Raw genomic sequence first — 9,055 nt, 5'->3', positions numbered from 1 at the left:
AAAAAAAAAAAAAAAAAAACAAAAAAAACAAAACAAAACAAAAGAAAACACCATCCCAAAGAAACTAATGTGAGAGACAGCCACAGAACTCTGAAGACGGCAAGCAGGTGGCAGAATGGCAACTCACTGTGCTTTCCAGCCTAGCTAAGGAAGGGCCTACAGAGTACAGTGGACACCAAGTGACCTGATTCTTCCTATGGCACCTGGAAGGCAGACCACCGCCTTGAACTCCAGGCAGTGCCACGGCCACAGAGAAATGCCTTCAGTACTTGGAAGGACAAGGACTCTAAGCAGAGTGTAAGTGGCAGAGGAGGACAAGTGAGCAAGGTCTGAGCAGGTGTCCTGCTCCACCCTAGACAAGCAAGGCCCGCGCCAAGGAAAGCTGGCCCCAGCAAGGCAGCCTGCAGCAGCCAACAGCAAAGTCCCCACGGAAAGCAGACCGCGCAAGGTAACCACTCTGAAAGGAGATCAAGCAGAGCACTAGGCACAAAGAACAAACAGAGCATTAACTCCTACTGCCCAGGGCTGGAGATGTGATAGCAGAAGTGAGAATGCTCAAGGAAAGAACTGAGAAATCTTCTCAAGTTGGGAACACAGCAGAAACAGTAAAGCACATGGGCTCTGGAAGGAGATCTAGAGCAGGAAATGCAGCAGAGAGGCCCTTTGAGAAATTCCTCTCCAACATGTGCTGCGTCTTAACCAGTTGCCGAGGTACTAACACTGGAGGAACCAAGTGCAGAGACCTCCCTCCCTGTGCCTTCCACCTCCCTCCTCCTTCGCCTTGCTGAGACTCTGGGTCTCTGCACCACCTGTGCCTCAAGGACACTCCACCTCTGACACTGTGGCCACCATCACCTAGCCAATGCCTGTCCTTCAGGCTGCAGCCTAGATGTGCCCTTCTCTAGAAGCTTTTCCTTACTTCCGGAGCCCTGAGTTCTCCCTTGCTGGACCCGCAGCCTCTGACATCTGTCACTGTGCATCCCGACTGTTGTTCTACAACAGATGAGACCTAGGACAAGCAACCTGACTGGGCAGTCCCATCTTGATTCCAGCCCTCAGATTAGGCATCCAACAAGGCCCTCAAAACCTCTGAGAATGGACAGAGGAAGACAGCATCTCTCATCTCTGCCCTTAGCTCTGGCAGTGCTAGCACGCATGCCAAGACCTGCTGTGACAAGACAATGCTAGGACAAGGCCAGGAGCCACATCAGTGACCCTGAATTCAAAACAGACTCAAAACCTAAACCCAGGGGCTGGGGATTTAGTTCAGTGGCTGCGGCCTGCCTCACAAGCAGAAGGTCCCAAGTTCGATCCCCATTACCAAAACAACCTAAACCCTGCAAGTAGAAGTGTTGAACATACCAAGCTGATGGCCCACATGACCAACGCCAGTCATTTGTGAGCACTGTCCCAAACATAAAGGTCACCCTTCTGGGACATTCTAACAGTGATATCCAGAGGCCACAGGAGGTGCTTAGGAGCATGATTTCCTGGTCCAAGGATAACATCAGAGGAAGACAGTGGGAGCTGAACTTCTAGACAGGAAGGTGGATGCTGTGGAGCCAGGTTAGGAGAAACTGCTCAAGGGCCCTATAGGGTAGGGTGGTCACTAGTAGGGAGAAAGCACCCCGGTGAGCCAGAGTAGACTTCCCCTTCCAGTATTGCTCCCTGGAGGAGTTTATAGGCATAAACCTCAACCACACTAAAAGTTGGGAATTTTCTAATAAAGCTATACTGCTCACCGCTCTCTCAGTTCTAGACAGAGAAAGCAGAGGCCAAGCTACAGAGGGATCTGCTGATGTGCCTTGTGCCCAGGCTAGCTGTCTCTGGCCATGTGACCCTCGGCAGGCTGCCTGCTTGGCACCTGAAGAGGATAGCAGCTGGGTACCACAGGGATAGGTCAAGGGCTCCCAAGACCTCTGCTCACCAGAAATTCAAGGCTCATCACCTTTCCCACTCCCAGCTATTTGATGTTCTTAGATATTTCCATTTTCTGTTTCCACCAGCAGAGAGACCTATGAAACTTTTTCAAATGCCAGAGCTGAGCCACCATCCCAGTGCAGTTGTGGACAGAAGACAGCAGCCAGGGTGTGGCCAGTAGGCAGCGGGCTCTCCATGGCTGTCCCACAACAGTCAGGTGGCTGTGAAGATCGAACACAGACACATATGAGTCCAGAAATCTTACCAGATCTGTCTTCTGGATCTTCCTCCTCCGACGACCCCTCCATGTCCTCTCCGTCTGTGTCCTCTCCATGCTCACTGCCCGTGTCATCCTCAGAGTCCCCGCTGTGACCATCGCTGTTCTCTTCTAGACCACCATGATAAAAGCACAGGCCCCAGGCACAGTGTCACAACTAAGAGCCCTGACAAAGGACTACCACATTGCCCAGGGCTGGTATGGTAGCGCTGAAAAGGGGACAGTTTTTATTGCGAATGTTTGTTGCCTGCAATTAAAAATAAGACAAAAACCTATGCAGAGTGGCAGTTGCTTATGTTCTCAGCTACTTGGGAGACAGAGGAAGCAAGATCGCTTGAATCCAGGATTTCAAGGCCAACCTGGGTAAAATAGCAAAACCCCATCTCAAAATAACAAAAAACAAACCAAAACATAAAAAGAATGAATGTAGGGCTGGGGATTTAACTCAGTGGTATTGCGCCTGTCTTGCAAGTACAAGGTCCTGAGTTTGATCCCTAGTACCACCAAAAATAGAAAAAAAAGAAAAAAGAATGAATGTACTATACTTCTACAACTTAAAACCAAAGAGTTTTCTGAAAGGTTGAAACCCTGAAAACTGACTGGCCACATCTTTCAAGGGTGGCAAATGGACTGCAAAAAACACAGTGCCCCTGCTCCTCCAGGGACCCCTCCCAGCGCTGGGACAGCTCACCAGAACTGCTGGCCAGGTCTGCAGGGCCAACACAGGGGCATCCATCTGGCTCTGGGCTTTGGGCCACGAGCTCATCCAGGTTATCATCATCCATTGCTGCACATTGGAGTTCAGCCCTGAGAGAGAACAGAGCCAAGTAATTCCTAAATTGCACCAAGTTGCAGAGCTCCTCAAAGAATGAGAGTCTCTCCCATGTCACATCCCCGGTGTCATGAACATTTTTGTGCAAGGAGTGGTCAAGCTGTGCGACAACACACACAGTGCAATGCCAACCATACAGAGGAAGATACGGACACTTATCCACATAGACACATGCAAAGCCAGAGTCCAGCTCCTGACAACTGGTGATGCCTTTGTGCAAGGCTCCTGAGGCACACACTCGAGGAATGAACAAAAAGAACTCATCCTGCTAGGTGTAGTGGTGCTGGCCTGCAAACCCCCAGCATTTGGGAGGCTGAGGCAGGAGGATTGCTCTAAGTTCAAGGGCAGCCTGACTAAATAGTGTTCCAGGACAGTCTGAACTACATAGCAAGACTCTGTCTCAAAACAAATAAAAAGAAAAAAAGAACTCATCCTGAGTTGAGGAAGAGAAGTGCTTCTCAACTGAACACCAGCCACCAGAAGGGCCCAGGTATTAATCACACTGACACTGTCTGCATGTCACTTTTGACTCAGGCTGGCTGATGGCTCTCAGCCTGTGAGGCCCAGCTGAGGCTCCTACGCCCTATCCATTGTCTGCCTGTGGAGCCCCATGATGCCTAGGTTGGAGGACAGAAGGGGCAGACACTGGGCTGGGACTCTTGTCATTCATCAGTGGGGAACCCTGCTGGGCCTTTCTGCAGGCTGCCAAAAGGACAACATGGACCACCTGTATCAACAGCCTCAGAATGCTGCTCCATACAACCCTGCTTTGTCTACATGAAGGCCACAGACTAAGCACTGCTACCACCTTTCCAGGTGGCCTGCAGAGGAAGCACCTCTCATGAGGAACTTACCTAGGAATTTGTTAAGGCACAATGAAGCCCATCCATGGCAACATGTGCTCCTCACCCAGCCCAGCCTCCAATTTGGAGCCTTCTTCCTGGATGCTGCACCTACAGTGTTGCTTTTCTCCTACACCTCAGGGATGTCCTGTGCAGCTGGGGAAGTCTGCAACCTCCTAAGAGCACCATTCTCAGATGGAGTCAGGGCCAACTTAGAGACAGGATGGCCCCACCCCAGGCGGGGTGGGGGGACGACACACACAAAGCATTGCAAAGCCCCAGGGTTTGGCTGATGTCTTCTTAATTCTGAAGGTATGTTAACTCGAGGAAACAGCCAATGGCAGAACATTGCTACTACTGGGAAAAAATAAACTGGAAAGTACTTCTGCCCAATCACTAACTTTTCCTCTACCTGCTGCTTAAAGATTAAGATAACTGACCACAGGGCTGGGGATGTAGCTCAGTAGTGCCGCTGCCTGACTTACAAGTGCAAGGATGGGAGTTCAATCCCTGGTACCAAAAAAAAAAAAAAAAGATAATTGCCCACAAATCCCCACTCAATGAAGAGCCCTAGGGCTGGGGATTTAGCTCAGTGGTTCCAGCACCTGCCTCGCAAGTGCAAGGACCCGAGTTCTATCCCCAGCCCCAAAAAAAAAAAAAAAAAAAAAAAAAAAAAAAAAAAAAAAAAGGAGCCTATACCCTGTTACTTGGTGAACTCACCTGGCACTTGGCCTTGAGTCCCGGCCATTGACCCTTGCTGGAAACACTAACTCTAGGAGGAAATCCAGGAGACAGTGCCACGGACCATCCAGGAGGGGGCACCTTTCTTGTGGGGCACAATGAGATGAAACAGCCACTCTCCGCTCTCTAAAAGAATCTGTACTCTCTGGCCAGAGCTGTGACCATCCTCCCTCCTAACTGAACCCCATGTCATCTGGGGCTCCTGCTCCCCAGTGTCTATGTGCCATGACTTCTGCAGGACAAGGAGGATGGACTGAAGACGCACAGGGATTCACCAAGAACGAGGATATGTAACTGGTAAGAACTGGGGATGTAGCTCAATGGCACTGCCCCTGCCTTGAAAGCATAAAGTCCTGAGTTGGATCCCCAGTGCCAACAAAACAAAACAAAAACACCACCTAAAAAAGACAGGGCAGAGCTGGACAAAAATCCTCATTATTAGGATGTTTGTTTTTGTTTTTTGAGATAGGGTCTCACTTAATAGTTCAGGATGGCCTTAAATTCACTATAACTCAGGCTGGTTGTAAACTCACTCACAGCAATCCTCCTGCCTCAGCCACCAGAGCGCTGGAACTATGAGTGTATACCACCACACCGGGCTATGAACATGTTTCACAAACACAAAATATGAACACTCAACCCCTGGCTTCTCCCTTAACAGATGCACTGTGGAGAGCCACAGAAAGGAAAGCACAAGGACTGCTTAGAAAACTGTCAGGGATCAGAAAGGGAACAGACTCAGAGCAGATGCTGAGGCCTGCACCTGGATTAAATCCTGCGGGCCCTGTATACCTACCTGCACACCACAGGCAAGGAACACCCCAAAGGCCTCACAGATACCGACCCTCCCAAAACCATCACACAACCACAGCAGCAATGGGGGCCAGGTGGCCAGAGAAAAGGAAGAAACTAGGCTGCTTGCAGAGGTACTTCCAGGGCAGCAGGTGTAACACCACAACCTGGCAGTACCAGCCTTCTCTATACCACCAGGTCCCACCAGCAGCCACAGCTTGGGCACTTTCCAAGTGAGGGACCATATCCTAGGTGCCCCTCAGACACTGAGCATGACTGCAGCAAGTCCAGCTTCTTTATTCTTCACTCCTCACCTGCCCTATGAAACAAAATGAGACCTCACAACTGTAAACGGTCGTGGAAGTCAACACCAGTGTTCACCAAGGTCCCCGCTGCCCAGGCCTTGACACCAAGCCACAGTGCTGCTGAGAGAGCCATGCTTCTCCATTGGGAAAAGCCGGGGACTGAAAGGTGTGAGTGCTTTACTGTTACAAGGCAGGGGTTCGCCTCCATGAAGCCTGCCCCGGCCACCAGAGGCCACGCTGTGGCTCCATGTATAGATGAGCGTTCCGTGCTGCAGAAACAAGGAGAGTTCATAGTGACGCTGTAGTACAGCCTTCCTGGAGAGGACTCGCCACCCCGCTGCTGGGCGGCCGGGGAGAGCTCCTCCACCTCTCTGGCGCGGACGTCGCCGCAGACACAGACGCGCCAATTGCTCCTGAGCGTCGCGCGGACGCCAAGCTCGAGACAGAAAAGCCGCGCTGCTCCCCCAAGCCTAGTGAATGCAGGCGCGGCGACGTGGGAGCAGCAGCCAGGAGCGGGGACCAGGAACTGGGACGAGGCCAGAGGCCCGCCGTTCTCCTCGGTCTGGCGCGGGGCAGGCCGAACCCGCCGTAGCTCCAGACAAAGCGCGAGGCGACCGCAGGCAGCCCGAAGGATGGAGCGCTGGGGACTCTGCTCCTGAGCGTCGCGCGGACGCCAAGCTCGAGACAGAAAAGCCGCGCTGCTCCCCCAAGCCTAGTGAATGCAGGCGCGGCGACGTGGGAGCAGCAGCCAGGAGCGGGGACCAGGAACTGGGACGAGGCCCGAGGCCCGCCGTTCTCCTCGGTCTCGCGCGGGGCAGGCCGAACCCGCCGTAGCTCCAGACAAAGCGCGAGGCGACCGCAGGCAGCCCGAAGGATGGAGCGCTGGGGACTCGGGACCCCCGTACGTACCCTGGAACTTCTCGCCTCCCGGGAGCTCTGGGCGATCCAGCTGCAGCCCGAGAGAAACCGGGATTAGGCCCTGCCGCCGCCACCGATGCCGCCACCGCCTCACGCTCTCCGACCCGGAAATGCTCGGACCTACTTCCGGGACCCTCCACCCCTCCCGTTGGCACAAACCACTGGAACCACGGCGGGGAGGAACCTGTGGCCAGGGCTGGGAAAAGACCTTTCCACCTCGAAAACACTGCGTAATGCAAAGCTTCTTCCCAGGAATACCACTATTCTGGAAGAATTCTTTCTAAATCCTCGCGCTGGTCCAAGATGCACCCCCACCTGAGAAGGAGGTGCAGTCCGAAACCCGCCCACCACCTACAGCGAATGGGAGCAGACCGAAGGAGATGAAATCCCGCTCCAGCCGCCCCACCACCCCCACCCCGGCCCTCTGGCCTCTGCCTCTTTCTACCCCGCTCCAGCCACGCCCTCTCGTTGAGCCAGCTGTGGATTTGAGTTCTGCGCCGCCAGGCCTAGGAGAAAAAACCGAGACAAGAAGAGAGTGTTGGGTTGTTCCCCTGGCGGGCAGCTTTGTTCCAGCATTTCCTGCAAGGAGCATGCATACAGCCAGTATAGACACTGTGTGCGTGTCCTTTGAGGGTAGGGGCACTGAGGAGAACGAGCCCGTAATCCCGGTCCTCTCCAGCCCATCACAGGGAGAAGGAAATAATAAACCGTGAACACTGGAAAATGCAACCACCTGTAATCCCAGCTGACTGAGGAGGCTGACTCAGTAGGATGAACGCGAGTTCCAGGCCAGCCGGAACTACATCGTGAGACCCCACCCCCGGTACCGGGGATCAAACTCAGGACCTTGGTGCTTGTGGAACAGGCGCGGTGCCACTGAGCTAAATCCCTGGCCCCTTAAAAAAGTTTTTAAAAATCAACAATATGAGCCAAGCATGGTGGCTCACGCCTGTAACCCTAGCTCTCAGGTGGCTGAGACTGGACGATCGCTGCGAGTTTGAGGCCAACCTGGGCCACATAGTGAGTTCAAGGCCAGCCTAAGACTGTCTCAAAAACAAAAACACACCGCCTGCCTTGCAAGCTCAAGGTCCTGAGTTCCATCCTCTATACCGAAAAACAAAACCAAACCAAAAAGAAAGAAACAAACAAATCATCGTGGCACGGGAAAAGGCCATCCTTGATTCAACAAAAAGGCAGGCTGGGCCAGGACTGCAGCTCAGTGGTCTTGCGCTTGCTGACATGCACAAAGCCTTGGGTCCTTCCCCAGCAAGAAAAAGAAAAGAGTGGATCAGGGTCAGGGTCTGGAGCCTGAGTAATGGGCATCCTTGATGAAGTGTTGACGAGGAAGTGAGGACCAGGCGGCTGTGGCAGGGATCCTGCAGGGCTGGCACTGGCTCACCAGACCCGCTTTGTGCACATAGTGGCTGGACCAGTGGAGCACTGTGGCTGGCAAGTAGTTGTGGAAGATGGTTGGCAGGACTTGAGTGGTTGGATGTGGGTGCCAGGGAATGTCAAGGACAGAAAGGACTGTGAATGGGAAGATGGGAGCCAATTAAAGCAGGAGAATGGTTTGGGAGTGGAGCCCCAGGGATGGGACAAGCTGGAGGAAGTGTTCAAGGACAGAGGCTGCACCAGAGAGGGGCTGGTAGCGGAGGTGGGACCAACTCCTGAAACCCAGACCTCTTAAGGTGAAGAGGTCTGGAATCTTCAAAGGAAACCAAAAGGAATTGGGATGGGGGCAGAAAAGGGGTTTGGAAAAGAACCAGGAGAGTTGCTGGAAACTAAAGGAAGCAAGTGTATCCACCAGGAGAGTAAGGTGGGGTCTGCTTAGGCCCTGTACAGCAGCACTGGCCTGAGGGAGTGTAGAGAGAATACATGAGAAGCCTGAGTAGGCACTGGTGCAGCCATATCATTTTCCTGGAAAGGGCAGGGAAAGTGGAGGAAACAGAATAAACCAGTCAGGACTGCTGTTTGTGCTGCTTGTGATGGGTAAAACATCAGGAAGAAAGGATGGTACCAAACAGGGGGACTCTGGAGCACGTCCCCTCTTCATGAGCCAGACAGCAGGATCTGGATGGTATAGATGGATCCAGCATCACTCAGGCACCTTGAGTGGCAATTGTATGGCCCAGAGGAGTTCTTTGCCCTCTCTGGGCAACAGTGTCTTTGGCTGCAAAGTGCAGATGTTAACAAGTGCACCTGCCTCTTGGGTCATGGAGAAGATTGAATGGGTGAACACAGGGAGAGTATGCAGTGGAGTCCAGTGTGGTGGAGATGAGGGACTGGGGTGCCACCCCTAACCTGCACCAGACACCCGTCTCTCTTCTTTACCTGGTTGGAGATTGGCAGAAGCATATGCTGCTGCCTGCTGAGGACTGTTAGATGCAGGGGCTCCTGGGAAGAAGGAGGTCTAATAGCCTATGGTCAA

General features: G+C 52.9%; 2 protein-coding genes across 3 annotated transcripts in view; both read right to left on the bottom strand.

Annotated features, from left to right (window-relative positions):
• Phrf1 (PHD and ring finger domains 1) overlaps window positions 1-7,467 on the bottom strand; it is a 30,075-nt gene extending 22,608 nt beyond the window's left edge. The window contains exons 1-3 of one of the 2 annotated variants that reach the window (XM_010640337.3): window positions 6,619-7,467; window positions 2,889-3,004; window positions 2,186-2,308 (exon numbers count right to left, since the gene is read on the bottom strand). In XM_010640337.3, coding sequence (XP_010638639.1) covers window positions 2,186-2,308; window positions 2,889-2,982 — 217 coding nt within the window. In that variant the 5' untranslated portion in view covers window positions 2,983-3,004; window positions 6,619-7,467. Of the gene's footprint in view, window positions 1-2,185; window positions 2,309-2,888; window positions 3,005-5,718; window positions 5,790-6,618 lie in introns of those variants that run through there. The other variant, XM_010640338.3, reaches the window with a different exon arrangement.
• On the bottom strand, window positions 5,719-8,046 carry LOC117286382. Its single transcript, XM_033764761.1, has 3 exons — window positions 8,027-8,046; window positions 6,365-6,658; window positions 5,719-6,122 (listed from the first exon to the last, which is right to left on the bottom strand). The coding sequence occupies exons 1-3, from the start codon at window positions 8,044-8,046 to the stop codon at window positions 5,744-5,746; spliced, it is 693 nt and encodes a 230-aa protein (XP_033620652.1). The 3' UTR covers window positions 5,719-5,743.
• Between the last annotated feature and the right edge of the window lie 1,009 nt (window positions 8,047-9,055).

This window comes from Fukomys damarensis, unplaced genomic scaffold, assembly GCF_012274545.1.
Source record: "Fukomys damarensis isolate Sample0158 unplaced genomic scaffold, DMR_v1.0_HiC HiC_scaffold_16, whole genome shotgun sequence".
Lineage (NCBI taxonomy): Eukaryota > Metazoa > Chordata > Mammalia > Rodentia > Bathyergidae > Fukomys > Fukomys damarensis.
The sequence above is the reverse complement of the archived record's forward strand: the minus strand, read 5'-3'. Positions and strand labels throughout refer to the sequence as shown.

Excerpts from the sequence above, each read along its gene's own strand:
- LOC117286382 (XM_033764761.1), bottom strand. The coding sequence starts at position 8,046 with ATGTGCACAAAGCGGGTCTG. Across the intron at positions 6,659-8,026 it reads ATGTGCACAAAGCGGGTCTG|CTGGATCGCCCAGAGCTCCC; the intron begins GTGAGCCAGTGC and ends CTCGGGCTGCAG. Across the intron at positions 6,123-6,364 it reads GGCGTCCGCGCGACGCTCAG|GAGCAATTGGCGCGTCTGTG; the intron begins GAGCAGAGTCCC and ends CGCGACGCTCAG.